At 32.3% G+C, this 17,100-nt stretch overlaps 1 protein-coding gene across 1 annotated transcript; it reads left to right on the forward strand.

Moving 5' to 3' along the window:
- Window positions 1-9,602: 9,602 nt before the first annotated feature.
- Window positions 9,603-15,387, forward strand: LOC113864570 (eukaryotic translation initiation factor 2 subunit gamma-like). The gene is made up of 9 exons (XM_027498432.1): window positions 9,603-9,704; window positions 11,543-11,716; window positions 11,870-11,931; window positions 12,208-12,320; window positions 12,397-12,499; window positions 13,252-13,479; window positions 13,570-13,788; window positions 14,266-14,526; window positions 14,780-15,387. Exons 2-9 carry the CDS (start codon window positions 11,611-11,613, stop codon window positions 15,086-15,088), a joined length of 1,401 nt encoding a protein of 466 aa, XP_027354233.1. The 5' UTR covers window positions 9,603-9,704; window positions 11,543-11,610; the 3' UTR covers window positions 15,089-15,387.
- The last annotated feature ends 1,713 nt before the right edge of the window (window positions 15,388-17,100 follow it).

The following is a 17,100-nucleotide window of genomic DNA, read 5'->3' on the forward strand; positions in this document are numbered from 1 at the left end:
CATAGTATACCTCGAAAGGTCGACTGGTATCAGGAAAAATCAACACTGGAGAGGATGTCAACCTCTGCTTTAGTTCATTCAAGTTTTGTTCACAGTCCTTTGTCCAAATGAAGGGTTGATCTTGGCGAGTTAATAACGTTAAAGGAGAAGCAATCTTTGCAAAACCCTCTATAAACCTTTGGTAGTAACCTGCCAAGCCCACAAAGCTATGAATCTTTGTGGCTGTCTTCGGCCTTTCCCATTTCAATACTGATTCCACCTTTGAAAGGTCAACTACAATCCCTTCAACCAAGATCACATGACCAAGGAATTTCAATTCCTCAAGCGAAAATTCACACTTGGACAACTTGGCATACAATTGTTTCTCTTTCAAAACTCCTAAGACAATCCTTAAGTGTTCAGTATGCTCCTCCTTTGAACTATAATAAATAAGAATATCATCGATGAACACCACCACAAATCAATCTAGGAATGGTCTAAAGACACGATTCATATAGTCCATAAATATTATTGGGGCATTAGTAACTCCAAAAGGCATCACCACATACTCATAATGCTTATACTGAGTACAGAAAGCTGTCTTTGGAATAACCTCGTCCTTAACTCGAATTTGATGAAATCCAGACTTTAAATTAGTCTTGGAGAATATCTTAGCACCTTTCAGCTGGTCCATCACATCATCAATTCGCGGCAATGGATATTTGTTCTTAATAGTTAACTTGTTCAGCTGACGGTAATCTACGCAAAGTCTAGAACTTCCGTCTTTCTTTTTTACCAGAAGGACCGGTGCTCCCGAAGGTGACGCACTCGGCCTAATAATCTTTTTTCGCATTAGATCCTCAATCTGATCTTTTAGCCCATCAATTCTCTCGGTGCCATCCAGTAAGGTGCTATAGATACTGGCCCAGCTCCAAGTACTAAGTCTATGCCAAACTCGATCTCCCTGGGTGGAGGTATTCCAAGAACAGCATCAGGAAGTATTTCAAAAAAATCCCACATAACTGGTATTAATTGAAGTTCTTGCTCCCACTGTATACTCACAACAGCTAAAAGAACAAAACATGATGCTCCCTCATTAAGAGTTGCCTTACATGGCATTTAGGAATCATTTCTGGTAAGCATTGTTGTTTAGGAAAAATTAAAAATCGCTAGGCGCAATCAATCAAAACATGATTGGCAGCCAGCCAATCCATGTCCAGGATTACATTCAGGCCTGACATAGGGATACTAATAAGATTAACCCTATACTTCTGTCCGTCAACCATTATAGGACATCCAATACAAACTGTCGAAGTTGTTATCGAATTCAACGTGGGTGTCGCCAGTACCAAATTGCATCTTAAATCACTAACTGGCAATCCTAAGTCTTTCACACAAGCATATGCAATAAAGGAGTGTGTGGCTCCAGAATTAAAAAACACAGAAAGGGATGTACTTGCCACAACTCCTGTCCCCTGAACAAGGTTTATAGCCTAAGCAGCCTTTATCATAGAAGTAGTAAATACAAGGGCCTCAGCTCTAGGCCTAGTCATCTGTGGAGCCCTGACTGCTTTAGGTCTCACGGCATATAAAGCACTAGCTGTGGACGATGTTGCTCTACTTCGAGAAGTAGGACAATCCTTTGCAAGATGTCTTGTCTGTTGGCATGAAAAACAAACCCTAGTATTAGCCTGCTAACATTGATTCAGATAGTATGGTCCTCCACACTTGAAGCATCTCACTGTCGTAGGTGTTGGAGCTCTAAAAGATGGTGCACTTGCTCCCCTAGGCTGAAGATGTCACTCCCTTAGATCGGGAAGATTAAAACTGTTGTTGGCGATATAGTTTGCTACAAGGGCCCTTCCTAGCACCCTTATTTCCTCCATAACTACTAGCATGTCTGCTAGACTGAGCTTTCCCTACTCCCCTAGCGTCCTCTAAATTGAGGCTCTCAACGATGGTGGCTTAGTCCACCAAATCAACAAATTCAGTAATTATTAACGGAATCAGAGTTCTCTTAATATCTGTTCTCAGCCCATCGGAGAATATCTGGCATCTCGACTCCTCAAAGGTTAGATGCAAATAAAATTGGTAGAGCCGCTCAGATTGAATGGCATATTCATACACAGATGAGTTCCCTTGCACCAAACTCAGGAACTCTCTTTCTCTCGCAGCACGAATGTGAGGTGGAAAGAACTTTCCCAAAAAGCTATTCTTAAATAACTCCTACGTAATGGCCTCACCTCGAGCCTCTAGCATAGTATGGGCTCCCTACCATCACATCTCCTACTAGCATATGTGCGGCATAGACAACCTTTTTATCCTCAGCACACCCCATGATGAGAAATATTTTCTCAATCTCTCAGATCCAGAGCTCAGTTGTGTTTGGTCCATCAATTCTAGTGAAGTGAGAGGGTTCACTCTTCCTAAATTTCGATAGCCCCTGATACTCAGGTGGCGGTACTGCTGCAATAGAAGTTGTTGCTGCTGTCTGAGCTGCAGCAGCTACTTGACTTGCAGCTTTCTGCTATTGAACCACATCTAGACTCTGCCTCACAGCAGCTGCCATAGCCTGAGCCATCTAGTTCACATCAAGTGGAAGAGGATTTAAAGCAGGTCTCCTTGGTGGTCTTGCCATCTTTAACATAGACAAAATCAATTTAGAATATTGACAGCAAATCCCATCACAAGATTAACTATTTAGTTATCCAATTAATACACTAAATTAAATGCATTTACAATCAAGTGTATGTCATCACATGTCAACACAGCACAGGCATAAATTTAGCATATAACAACGTATTCAAGCAACTTATCATAATATTTCAACTCATTCAGCACAACATCATGTTATTATTTACAATTTAATGCAGAAAACAAAACACAACTTCTTTGACCATTTCTCAAAGCTCAACTTAGCTACATCTTACTTATTCGTCTTCCTGCCTACAACTCACCCAAGTCTCATATGCTCAAAATTTCTTACATCTATCATGTTGGAAAACAGAGGTGATCAAGCTCGTTCTCCCACATAATCAGCCAATTAGAAAACTTTGACTTGTGATTCACAGCTAAGACTCTCTGCTCATAATACACAACCGAAGTCTAGTAATCTCACCTCGTAAGTTTACCTAGACCATTGCTCTGATACTACTAAAATGTCATGATCCTTTTTTATAAAAAATCAATGACATTTTGCATTACTTTTCCTAATTCATTTATGAGATTGGGTCCAGAGAGTTACCCATTAATCCTGTGACTCCTCGCTTGAGCGAGATCCTTTCTTACCTGGGTGAGGGGACAGCTCGAGTGATCCTATCTGCTCTCGCTTGAGCAAGATTGATATCGCTTGAGTGAGACACCCTGCACACAGAACTCTCAATCTCTCTCTCAAATGAGACTATATTGGTTCTCGATCATACTTCCTAGCTTATTTCATGTATAACGCGCTTAACAACTAATTTCTAATCCGTTCTACAAATCACACTCGACAACATCACAATACAACATTCAAGAATATATTACTCATTACCCGGCAATCATACAACTTTTATATTCACCTTCCAACATATGAGTAATTCATACACTTTAAGCATACACAACACAATTCAATTAGAATAATGAATACACATAATTACAGCAATCTGACATAGTCATCCTTGTTTCCCGAAATATCAATAAGGATGGGCGTCTGAGCGTCTATCTTATCATTTAAACATAACATTAATTCACTTTAACATATTTATCATCATAGAATAAAAGGAAATATCATCACAACAATCATAGAACCAAAATCAGCACTTTTCACACAATCATACACATAGACATACATATTTTATCACATTGTTTACATTCTTCTCTTTCAACTATGCACTCCCTACTACACTATGATCACAGATATACAATGCTTCCAATATTTCTTGATTTCTTACTCAGCTAGGTAAATAGTCGATGATTAGTCTATGTACATGCATATAACATAGACAATAATAGGTCATTTAGCAAATGCATAATTAGGAGTCTAGTCAGAAAATGAGTGTGAGGCTATATGACATATTTGCTCTCAGAAAGAGTGTATACACAAACGCAAATATCGCCCACTACCCTACATTTTCTCCCAGATTTCTATATTGTCTCCGAACTCTATACCCCCATTGTATCTCTCTAAATATTCACACTAGTTCCATTCAACATTTTATGCTCATCTCATATTTCATTTCATATCACTTCTTATTATCCAAACAAAAGATTGTGTTGCACTTCTAGACTAAGTTCACATCATTATAGTATTAAAATACAATTCCAATCATCAAATCTATTCACACATGCTTCATTAATTTCTCATCACTGTCTCACATCAGCATACACATAATCACATTTAGATCATTCAATATACATCATAAACTTTTCTACATCATCACATCTTACTCGACTATAACATCATATTTCATATATATAAAGCATGATCATTCAAACCAACCAATCAAATACATATATTACCAACTTTCTATTATAAATAATATTATTCAAACATATATCCCTATACAATCACTATGTAATGATACTCCTATGAATACAATATATATATATATATATATATATATAGTATAATGATAAAATAGAGCTCTCTTTACCACAAAATGAAGGTTTAGAGAGATATTGATGAAGATTATCGTTTGAAGAACATAAGTTTTTCTAAATATCATAGGATAGAAATAAGAAACAAAGAGAAATGAACGGTGAATATAGAATTGAACTTAGAAAAACTTACTTGGAGTCACTTAGATTAGATGTCCAAGTTCAGATTCGAAGAAAGATTAGAGTTTGAAAGGGTTTTATCTTTAAAAAAAAAGTGAGAGTTTACAGTGAAGAGAGGACGCAAAAAATGAAGGATGAATGAAGTTTCATGCTGAAAATCTTTTAAATACTCCTTAGACTCGCAATGCTCTTGTTATAGTGAAAAAATCAAACAAAGTTTTTTTCTCTATTTTCTGATATTTTTGCTACAGTGAAAATTTCTCACTGCAGTGAGGGGGTGGTTGGGGTAGTCTTATCCACTTCTCACTACAACAAGATCGCTTCATAGAGGTTGATTTTGAACGATCTGTCTCGATACAGCAAGAGATAACTCATTCCTTCAGTTCTCACACTTTAAACTCTCCTAAGTTTACACATCATGCATACATAAATAACATATAAAGTAATAATAATAAATAACAAAATTAGGAGTGTTACACAAATCTATTAAACAAATGAAAAATATTTTGTTATATTATAAATGTTTTTTTTTATTTCAAAATTTTATATACACATGTCAAATGACTATAAATAGTTCATTTCATGAATATAAAAAAAATTATTTTCATTACAAGCAAATAAAAAATTTAAAATATATAAAAATTTGATTTTTAGATACATTACAATTTTTATATAATTATCTTTTTAATTATAGAACTTAGTTTTTCTTTATTGTTAATTTATATTTTTTATGAACAAACTATTATTATTATTATTCTCACATTTTATTCATTTATACATTGCATAAATCAATATATTAGGAACTTAGAATTGTTTTAAGAATTTATTTTATTTATAAGAGAAAATATGAAAAATATTCTTTTATAAAATATTTTTAAAAATTAACTTTGACAAAAAGAGTTGATAAAGAATAAAGGTAAAGAGCTTTAATAAGTACAATTAACTATAAAATTTTAAGTTTGATGATTTCTAACCACTTTTATAAGAGGCTTTGGAATTTAGTAGGTGATAACCTTCATTTTTGTGACAAATGCTTCTAATTAGATATCTTTGACCATATACATGTTGAGATTGTCATTGTTCTTATTCTTAAGATTGATAATTTTTTCTAACTATAAGTTTATGTTTGGACGAGGTAAGTAAAAATTTTAGAAAATTTAAAATTTTAAGAAATATAAATTACAACATTTAAACTTTTATTATTTTAAAATATTTTGTTTGGATAGAGTAATTTAACTACTCAATATTTAAAATAAAATAAATTCATCACTATATTTGAAAAAATTAATTAAAAATATGAAATTTGAATTTTTTTAATTAACTATAACTAAATAAAAATATAAATGAAACACATAATAAATATAAAAATTAATTCTAAATTCTCATTTTGTTGTTAAGATTTGGAATTTTTTTTATTTTAGTTTATTAAAAATTTCTACTCAAATTTGTTGAATTTTAAATTATTTAAAATTCCTTATCAACAAACAAAAAATTTTAACATATAAATTTGTAAATTCTTTAAAAAAAATTAATTATTCACTTGAAATATTTTATCCAAACACACTCTAAGAGTTTAGGTCTATTAGCTTATGTAATGTGACTTACTAAGTAATGATAAATGTTTTGATGCAACTGTTGTGACCTTTTCTTTATGATTTGATTGATCATTTTCAAGAGTATCTTTCTACTTGAAAGTGGTATAATTGACAATGCATTAATCATTCAAGAAATACTCCATAACATCCACAAAAGTAAGAGTAAAGCAAGTTCTTTTATTTTTAAAATTGACTTAGAAAAAACTTATGATAAATTAAGGTGGTAGTTCTTGGAAGAAACATTTACCTTGATTAGCCTTCCACATCTTACCATTAAACTTATCATATTTTATGTTAAATTTATTCAAATCCCCATATGATAGAATGGTTTCACTATATAGAGTTTTAGACCTTCAAGGAATTTTTGTCAAGGAGATCCAATCTCACCATTCCTATTTATTGTGTGCATTGAGTGTTTATCAATGAATGGAGATTCAATAAAGAGTAACTGACCATCAATGGTAACTTGTGAGAGTTAAGAAAGGAGGTCTTTATGTCTCTCACTTTTTCTTTTTCTTTTTTGTTTGGTATTTTATTATTTTGTAAGAAAAAATTCATTAGTTTAATTTTGTCACTAATGTGCTCAATGATTTTTGCAAAGCATCTACACTTCAAGTTAACTTAGAAAAATTATTATATAAAAATATTATCTTGGTTGTCTTTCATTTTCCTAGTAAGTGATTTGGGATTATATATTAGATTTGATTTAATCCAAGGAAGAGTCAAAAAGGAAAACTTCCATTATGTGATTCAAAAAATTTAGAGACATTTTATTCTTAGAAGGACAATTTGTTAGATAAGGTAGGTAGGGTTTACTTAGCTAAATCAATATGTTGATGCCTTTATTTATGTATATTCTATCAATTTATTTGGAAAAAAAAATAAAAATGAATATACACCTCATAAATTGAAATACCATGATGTTAGAAAGAAGCAGGAGGGCTCAATGTCACATAAACAAATATTACCAACATTTCCTTGTTAAGTAAATTGGATAGGAACATTTAGATGATAACTTGTGAGCCTAATTTCTTGGGTACAAATATAATTTACAAGAGATGACTAACTCAAACTCATTCATAATGAGTTCTTACATTTGCAAAAGGATAATGAAAACATTTTGTTCAATATGCGAAGGCATCGCATGTCGCATAGAGGAAGGTCATATTTTATTTGGTACATATGATAATTGGTTAGGTGAAGGACCACTTTGTGACAAATTGGAGTGATTCATATTTTAGATCCATTTCTGCTTAAAGGATATATAAATTAAAGACATGTGAAACTTAGAGAACTTGTACCTCCTTTGACTGAAAATGTCACACAAATACTCCTTAGTCAAGTAAGCATCTTCAAATCGAATACTCTTAAAAGGTACATAGTTTTGGGGAAGTTGAACTCAAGAAGGCCCACAATAGCTAATGTTTATGCTTAACTGCTCAAAAGAAAAAGAAATTAGGATCATAATCATATATGGTTTTACTAAGTTTTGGAGAAGTTTGAATTTAAGAAAGTTCGCAATAACTAGTGGTTATGCTTGACTACTTAATAGGAAAAAAAATTAGGATGTAATCGTATATGGTCTTATTGTTGGAAGCGAAAATTCTTAAAGAAATTAAAATTATTTCTTTGGCTATTATTGCATAAAGTACTGCCTACTAACTATTTTAAATTTAGCAAAAATGTGATAAAGACTTATGTTTGTTCTTGTCGTAGATGTTATGAGATTGTCAATTTCTTCAAGAAGTTTGGTCATTGAACTTTTGTTATTTGCCAAACTTCTTTAGTAAAGATACATAACAATGGGTAACTTGCTTACTCACATCTAATATGAGTAGTCTTTGTGGTGCAATACTATGATGAATTTGACATTAGAGAAACAAGCTTTCTATAAACTCAATCAATCAGGTAGGACATTGATTATATTATAAAGTAATGTCAAATTGTGACTATAGAAGCTAATATTGTCCTATAAGAAGCTATTCAAAATAACACTAGAAAGTTTGAGATTTGAAAGTAACTAATGAACAATAAACTTAAACTCAATGTTAATAGTAGTTGAAACTCTTCTTTTTACAACAATGGAATGCTACAGTCTATTACATTCAAGATGTTGATTACTTGATTTTTTAGACCACTATGGTATAAGAAACATACTCCTAGTTTAGTTAAATTCTGTTCAGAATGACTTGCACTTGTCTTGAACTAAAGGATATAAGAAGATTTTTTGTGAATTTGATTCACTTAATATAGTTTAGTTGCTCAACTTAAATTTGTTTGCAAGCTTTAACATATACGAAGAGTTGATATTTATTACTCCAAAAGCCTTGAATAGTCAACTTAAGTATATTTATAAATTTGCTAATACTATTGCTGATAATCATGTTAAAATCGGTTTGAAAACTAACTTAACTTTTATTATTTTGAAATATCTTGTCTTGTCCTCTCATAGATTCTTTATAAAGAATAATTTAATTATTTTGTATATTATGTAATTAATTTGTTCTTTTCCTACTCATAAAAAATGTCTCATTATATTAATGATAATTGACATCAAAATTTGAATTATAAAATTAATTTTATAATAAAAAAGGATTAAACAATTAAGTTGTTTAAAATATCACTCCCTAATAAATTATTATGAAATCAAGATTTAAAGTATAAAATATTTTTTTAGAATAACAAGAACCTATTTGATTTTTAAAAATACTTTTTAGTTTTTTATTTATGAAAATAGTATCCTATTTTTATTTTTAATGATTGATACATAAAGTAGTAGGAAAAAAAATAAAATAATAATTTTGTAATTAAAATAAAAAAATAAAGACAAAAAATAATTTACATAAACCATCCTTAAAATTTTATTAGGGCTTGGTTGTTTTTTTTAGTATTAAAAATTACATTTTAAAATAATTTTATAAAAATGTTTTCAAGATAAAAATGAAAATAATTTTTTTTGTTAATTTAGTATTTAAAACTATTTTTAATTAAATTATTATTAATTTTGGGAAGAGAAATAGAAAAATAAAAATACTCTAAAATTAATTTTGATTTTTAATTTAAAGATTAAAAATAAAAAAATATTTTAAAATTTTTTAAGATTTAAATTAATAAACAATTTTTTATATTTTTTCTTTTTTTTAAAAAATATATTTAAAAAGGAAAACAAGTCTACCCTAAACTCATAAAATCTCAATTTTCGGGTCTGAATTTTGATCCATTTGATTTGACCCGGTTAGATTGACCCGATTTGATATGATGACCCGGTTTAAAATGCCTCCAAGAAACAGCTTCGTTCGAACCCTAACTGCTTGCGCCTGAGCCAGCGGTGTGCGACTTGGTCTAAACGCGATCTTCTGCTCTTCTTCGAGTGTAGTGCTTCTTTTTCACCTTCCTCGCATCTTCTCTTCTCTATTCGGAGTTTAAGTTTTATGCCTTGTTAAAAATTTGATGATTTGTGTTTCCAGTTGTTAAGTTTTTTCAACACTTTATGGCTTGTCATCACATTCTTATGGAATATGGGTTATTCTTTATGAACGTTAGTTTGTTTATGGGTTATTCTTTATGAACGTTAGTTTGTTTAAGTGTTTTTAGTGATTTTAAGTTTTATTTTTGTTAATTTGTGCCACTTTATTTGGATGTATATGAATTTATATGCATATATATGAGTTTTGTAAAATCCCACTATTCGATTACTCCCCTTTACGATTAAAGTTCAAATCCTGACTTTAAACTAAGTTGCTTGAGAATATGCTTCTCCATTCTGCGTACAGTGGTAATAATTTCCTCTGCATTTTGTTTCTATATGTGGTTCTGAATGAAAACGTTGGGATGATAGGGTTTCTGCTTTAGTTCATAGTTATATCCACATCTGTCCCCCTTTTTTTTATGATTTTCAATTTTTGAAGTTAGATTGGCCGTTTTATCTCTTTCTAATTGTCGCTTTTTGCTACTACTCTCTTTTGTTATTTCAAAAAAATTTATGCCACTCCAAATGATTCTACCTATCCAAAGGTACAAGGTTGCATTTGGATAACAACTTAATTAAATGCTTATTCAATAAGCATTTGTTGTTTAAGGGGTTTATATCATAACTTTGACTGTGAAACTTCTTGGTATGAGCTGAAAAGAGCTTATGAGAGTCATTGGCTCTCCATATGCTCTTCCAAATGCACCCTAAGTCACTAATTGACTTATTATTATCCATAAGCTAGTAGTTTTGGGTTAGTGGTGGAATGTATCTTAGGGGACCTATTTGCCAGTTGCGGAGGCAAAAAGTGTTAATAATTTGGTCAAAAGATTTTTATAGACAATTTTCATGTATTATTTTTCTTGTCCTCGTATGTCCAACTCCCAATGGTAGCACTTCATAGGCTATAGCTCAAGCACAATTTCATTAACATTCTTTTTATTTTTGTGGGCTCATTTGATTTCTAAAAGGTCTTTAGGTGCTGGGAGTGGGAATAGGTAATATTAAGAGATAAGACTACAACGAGACCTTCTGTTAGTGAAACCAAAGAGATGATATGATAGAACTGGCCTACCACCAAGTTAGATTCTATGTCATACAATGATTTCATCAAAAGTTAAAACAGTTATCAGACTATGTTGTTGCTCGATATCTTAATTGCTGCTGGAAATTGAAATTATTTAAAGGAGAATGTAGAAGTATGTTGATTTCCATTAATTTTGAAAAGACTTTAATTTTGTTAGTAAGCTCATCTTTACTCTTATTCCTAAGCTTAAATTTTTTAACCAGCAATCTACCTCATGTTTACTTTGCAAGAGCTTTGCATTTAGAAAAGCTAGTTCCTATATACCATTTATTACTATAACTTTCTATGGTTGAAGGGTTTAACTACCCAAACTGAAAGGTGAAGAATCTATTTATAAATGTGTCAAATGTGAAGGGGTTTCTGTGCACTTGTCTTGTATTAGAAAAATATAGTAAAAAATGCAGAATAGTTATCAATGTCTATTTTAGGACATTCTGGAAAAGGTATTGTTTTTAATTTGTGGTCGTATTTATGAATCTGCATTAGGAATACATATTTACCTGATGATGGCTCGTGGTAGGATAAGACAATTGGGTTTAGTTGCAAAAAAAAATGTAGAGAATTAGGTTGTGTCATGTATTTATATGCAGATTGTTGCAAAAAAAAATTGTAGACTCTGATGCAGGTTTCTTGTCCTGTGATATGCACATGCAGATAGTGTAGCTGTCAAGTCATAAATCAGTTTTGTCACTCAATTAAAGTTTCCGTTGGAGGCAGCCAAAATGTCGCGGAAGGGTTTGATGGAACAAGACCTGAGTAAGTTGGATGTGACAAAATTGCATCCACTTTCTCCAGAAGTCATATCTCGGCAAGCTACTATTAATATTGGTAATATTTCCTCTCACATTTGATGATTTATTTATTTCAAATTTGCTACATCCATACAAGAACCTAAGCATTTTTTTTTCATCAAAAGCATTGTGTAAGCTTCTTTTCCATCTGTGACTGTTAATGCTGATGTAATGAATTGCATCCTGACAGGCACCATAGGTCATGTGGCACATGGCAAGTCAACAGTTGTGAAAGCCATATCAGGTGTTCAGGTATTCCTTTGTCTTTGATCTTTCGTACACTTTGTTAAGTGTGTTGGGTTGAGGGTGGTTTAACTATGTACTGTATATATGTAATTCTTGGCACATGTTCTTCTTGAAAGGTTTTTCATCTAGAACCTATTTAAACACAGATGATTTATTTCAAATGGAAAGGAAGTATTTGCTAATCTTCATAAATCGTAAAGATTATTGCTAGTTAGATGTATTTTACTCAATACCCTTGGATATGTACACTGTTGATCTCTGGTTTTCCATAATGTTGTGTAGACTGTGCGTTTCAAAAATGAGTTGGAGCGTAACATTACAATCAAGCTTGGCTATGCAAATGCAAAAATATATAAGTGTGAAGATGAACGGTGTCCAAGGCCTATGTGTTACAAGTGGGTATTTATTTTGTATTTGCAATTATGATATCAGTTTATTTCCACTTTTGATGTGACCAAAATCTTTTGACAGGGCTTACGGAAGTGGAAAGGAAGATAGTCCTATGTGTGATGTACCTGGGTTTGAAAACTGCAAGATGAAATTGCTGAGACATGTTTCTTTTGTGGATTGTCCAGTAAAGTCCTGAACATACATTTGTTATTTAGGGCTATTTTATGCATAATTTTGTTTGTTGTTAGATTGGATATACTTTCATATACCTCAACATTGGTTAGATATATTGTTGAGACATGTTTATTTTTTATGCATAATCTCTTGTGATTCTCTAAATGGCAGGAAGTTATGGATATTGTTGTGTGTATATGTAGGCAAGAATGCATGTGCACACACACACACACACACACACACACACTCACTCCCTTCAGCTATTGAGTCATTACCATCTATACTTCCACTTTAAATGCTATATAGAATATAGAAGTGGCATACATTCTATGGTATGAAGAAAAATCTCGTGTTCTATGAGTATTGGTTCAAATATTAAGTAATATTGTTTATTGACAGAAAACTCTTACATTCCAGGTCTTTGAGAGACTTGCTTCTCTCCCCCTCTGATTTCCTCTTCATAACCAAAGATGACCCTCACTAATCTCCAGTTCCTCTTATTTATAGCCTATCACCTCACACTCTAACTAACTTACTGACCATTCCAAGGGGGTTTACCTAACAGAGCACCCAAGTTTATCTCACATTTTTTTGCTTTTACTCTTTTACATATGGTGTGGGATTTTCATGCTCCTATGGGTATCCTTTTTATAAGCCAAGAAGTTACAGGTTACCAATTAAAGCTAAATAATTGAATCTATATTTTGTTTGGTTTGCTTGCTTTTACATCTATATGATGTTTGTTTCTAACAACTTCTGTAGGGACACGATATTCTCATGGCTACAATGCTTAATGGAGCAGCAATCATGGATGGTGCTTTGCTACTCATAGCTGCTAATGAAAGCTGCCCACAGCCACAAACCTCTGAGCATTTAGCTGCTGTGGAAATTATGCGTCTGCAGCACATAATAATCCTTCAGAACAAGGTAGACCTGATTCAAGAAAATGTGGCAATCAATCAGCATGAAGCAATTCAGAAGTTTATTCAAGTAAGTTTTTTCTATAAGAGGTTTTTCTTTATACTAGTGAATCCCTTTTCAATAACTTCCATGTTACTCCCTATTTTTGTAACTTACCAGGGAACTGTTGCTGACGGTGCACCAGTAGTACCTATTTCAGCACAGTTGAAGTATAATATTGATGTTGTCTGTGAGTATATTGTGAAGAAGATTCCAATCCCTGAAAGGAACTTTGTTTCTCCACCTAATATGATAGTAATTCGGTCATTTGATGTCAACAAACCCGGTTTTGAGGTTGATGAAATTAAAGGAGGTGTAGCTGGTGGAAGCATTCTAAGGGTAAGTCTTTTGGTCAATTTCTCAAGTATCATGATTTTGCACTGACCTGACACACAGATGTTAGTATTCCTAATAATGTTTGGAATGATATCTCCCTTAACTTGTATAATGCTTAGTTTTAAAATGTATAATCTATGCTAAAATTGCAAAGTGTTATCCAAATATTGCCAAGGTGTCCACTGTGATACATGAATGCTCAATGAAAGAGAAACACAGAGGCCTTCTAATTTGTTGCACTTTTTTTTTAGAAGCTTTTTTGTGCATGCACTTTTCCAAACTTGGAGGACTATGCTATTCTATTTCCAAACCAGAATATAGGAATCCACTTGGTGTTGTATTTTGCATCCAAGTTGAGCTTGTTATGATGAATTTTACATGGCCTCTAGATACCATGGACCCATTGATCCCAGGCTGAGTCTGGGATCAGATACATTGACATGTTCTTTTGAAACGCATCTGACAATTTATTCTTTACAGGGTGTTTTGAAGGTCAACCAATTCATCGAAGTTCGACCTGGGATTGTTGTTAAAGATGAGAGTGGAAATATCAGATGCACACCCATATACTCCAGAATAGTTTCATTGTATGCTGAACAAAATGAGCTTCAATTTGCTGTGCCTGGAGGCCTAATTGGTGTTGGGACAACTATGGATCCCACTTTGACACGTGCTGATAGGTTGGTTGGTCAAGTTCTTGGAGAAGTTGGATCACTACCCGAGGTTTTTGTGGAACTTGAGGTAGGTGGCTACGCCTAAGTGTATCATTTTATGCTCGCTTGCCATGAATTTGAGTTATCATTCAACTTTCTATATTTTGCCATTCCTAAGATGGGTGGTGATAAAGAGCCTACTTTATAAATTATCTTCATTACTTTTGCTTCCCAATCTTGTGTGTAACTTTATTTTGTCAGGACTCAAAAGATGAGATTCAGTTCCCCCGTTGAGCTGGAAATTCTTTATTGAGAGATGAATTCTGCATTTGGTGTTGCAGGTAAATTTTTTCTTGCTTCGACGACTTCTTGGTGTCCGAACAAAAGGCTCTGAGCGACAGGGGAAGGTATCTAAGCTGGCCAAAGGAGAGATGCTAATGTTGAACATAGGATCAATGTCAACAGGGGCCAGAGTAATTGCTGTGAAGAACGACTTGGCAAAGTTGCAACTTACTTCACCCGTGTGCACTAGCAAGGGTGAGAAGATTGCACTTAGTCGACGTGTTGAGAAGCATTGGCGTCTTATTGGGTGGGGTCAAATCCAAGCAGGAATCACCCTTGATGTCCCTCCTGCCCCCCTTCTGAGTTGAACACTGATAAGAGACAGACCACAAGAATCACTTGCTATAAAAACCTGAGATGCATTTAGAAATGTGGGAAGGGAGACAATTGTTGGGAACCATTTTTGTGAGGTGGAGAAGAAAACTTGCGTTGTTTCTATTTTTTGTTTTTACATCTTTATTTGTTTTCACATCCTCCTACCTATTATTGAAGTTGTATCTTGAGTTTAGATTGGGCACCTTACCAATAAGCATTATTGGTCCGGCATGCTATACATACCGTGAATCATTTCATATTGTAATCAATATCTTAGCAACGGTTGAAAACATTAGATTCTGGTAACTATTTTTCGGTCCTCGGGGTCCCCAAGATATTCCGGAAATGGAGTGTTCAATTCTGCTCCCAGCTCCGTGGACTACTGAAGTTAGGGTTTTGGGCACGCTTGAATGCACGATATTTCTCAAGAAAATAACAAATCCAAAGTGGAAGGTACCTGAATTTACCATCTATATAAATTTTAATCCAAGGTGGATAATGTTTGCTACATGACAATCATACCGACTACCGAGCACTGACCGAAAACAATATAGTCGTTTGTAATTTATGGGAAGCTGGTAACGTATGTCATTAACCAAACTAATTATTGCTGTGTTTGGATTTGTTGACAGCATCTATTGGATGAAATTTTTTCTTACATAATTTGATTGATAAAAAAGTTAAGGTTACTGTTTAAATGGATTTGATAATTTAGATTATAATCTGAACATACGAAGTCTTATGACAAGCAGTCTGGAAACTATGACTTGAAAAAATAACACTAGTTTTTAGTTAACTTTTATTTTTATATTTTATCTCCATTATTAATTAATTTAAATATAAAACTATTATAAATATATTTTTTCTGCAATTTTACTATAAAAATTGATTATTTTAGACAATTAAAATGAAATCTTAATGTTTTTAAATATAAAATTTATATCATCGATTATATTTGATTATTGAAATTGTCTCTAAAAATAAATCAATCTAAACACAATCACATTTAGAGCTTTCTAGTGAAGATTTAGAAACGGACAATTCTTTAAGAAAGATTTTTTTTATTATTATTCAACTTGATGTTGCTTCTAAGCATACAAAATGAAATTGTTTGAATTTGTATTCTTCATATTTTAATGAATTAATTTTGATTTGTACCTATACCAGTATTTTCTTTTTTTAAGAAAAGAAGGCTTGTATTTGGATCTATACTCGCAAAGACTACTTAATTTTGATGTCTGTTCATACTCTGGGTATTTATACTCATCTGGATTCATTATCTAAAATTAAATAAAATATTTGGATATATATTTTTATATAAACTATTAAAATAAATTTTTTAATAAAAACTAATTATATAAGTGCACGAGTGCAAATCTGGAATACATTGACTATTATATAATACTCCTGCTAGCAAATTTTTACAAGTAATTACCTAAATCAAACTCGAACTTATCAGTAAAAATCTTACATTTTACAAGTATTTCTTGTAGGCATCAATTAAGTCTGAATCTAATTGTCTCTACTACTCATATTGCACTATAAACAAATTAAGTTTGTTTTAAATTTGTCTCCATCTTAAATTATATTGATGTTGTTCTCCGTTAGCGAAGGTACTCAACGTGTGTTTTGATTTTTCGTTAAACATAGAAGCATGTCTTAGAGAGCTTCTGGGAAAACGTCCATTTCAGGTACCTCCAACAGCAAGGCATGCAATTAAGCTTTGTTTGGTACCCAAGCAAGGAAGAAATAGCTAAGAAATAGTTTTTTCTTAGTTTGGTGGTTAGCATGAGAAAAAATCAATAAAGAAAATAATGTATTGAATTTTGTGCATAAATTTCTCATCTCATGAACCAAGATAACGGAAGAGTACGAGTAATAATAATTTATATATTATAATTAAATGAAATGACTTTTTTGCATAATATATTTTTAATAATATGAAAATGAAAGGATATATATGTTTTACACAAAAGAAACTTTCTTTCTTCTTACTTTTCTATGT

Source organism: Abrus precatorius, unplaced genomic scaffold (genome assembly GCF_003935025.1).
Source record: "Abrus precatorius isolate BTA unplaced genomic scaffold, Abrus_2018 Scaffold4, whole genome shotgun sequence".
Classification (NCBI taxonomy): Eukaryota; Viridiplantae; Streptophyta; class Magnoliopsida; order Fabales; family Fabaceae; genus Abrus; species Abrus precatorius.

Bases quoted from the DNA above. Each gene is read 5' to 3' on its own strand.
- LOC113864570 (XM_027498432.1), top strand. From the start codon at position 11,611: ATGTCGCGGAAGGGTTTGATGGAACAAGACCTGAGTAAGTTGGATGTG. The intron at 12,321-12,396 runs GTGGGTATTTAT...ATCTTTTGACAG, and splicing joins CCAAGGCCTATGTGTTACAA to GGCTTACGGAAGTGGAAAGG. The intron at 12,500-13,251 runs GTAAAGTCCTGA...CAACTTCTGTAG, and splicing joins TTTCTTTTGTGGATTGTCCA to GGACACGATATTCTCATGGC.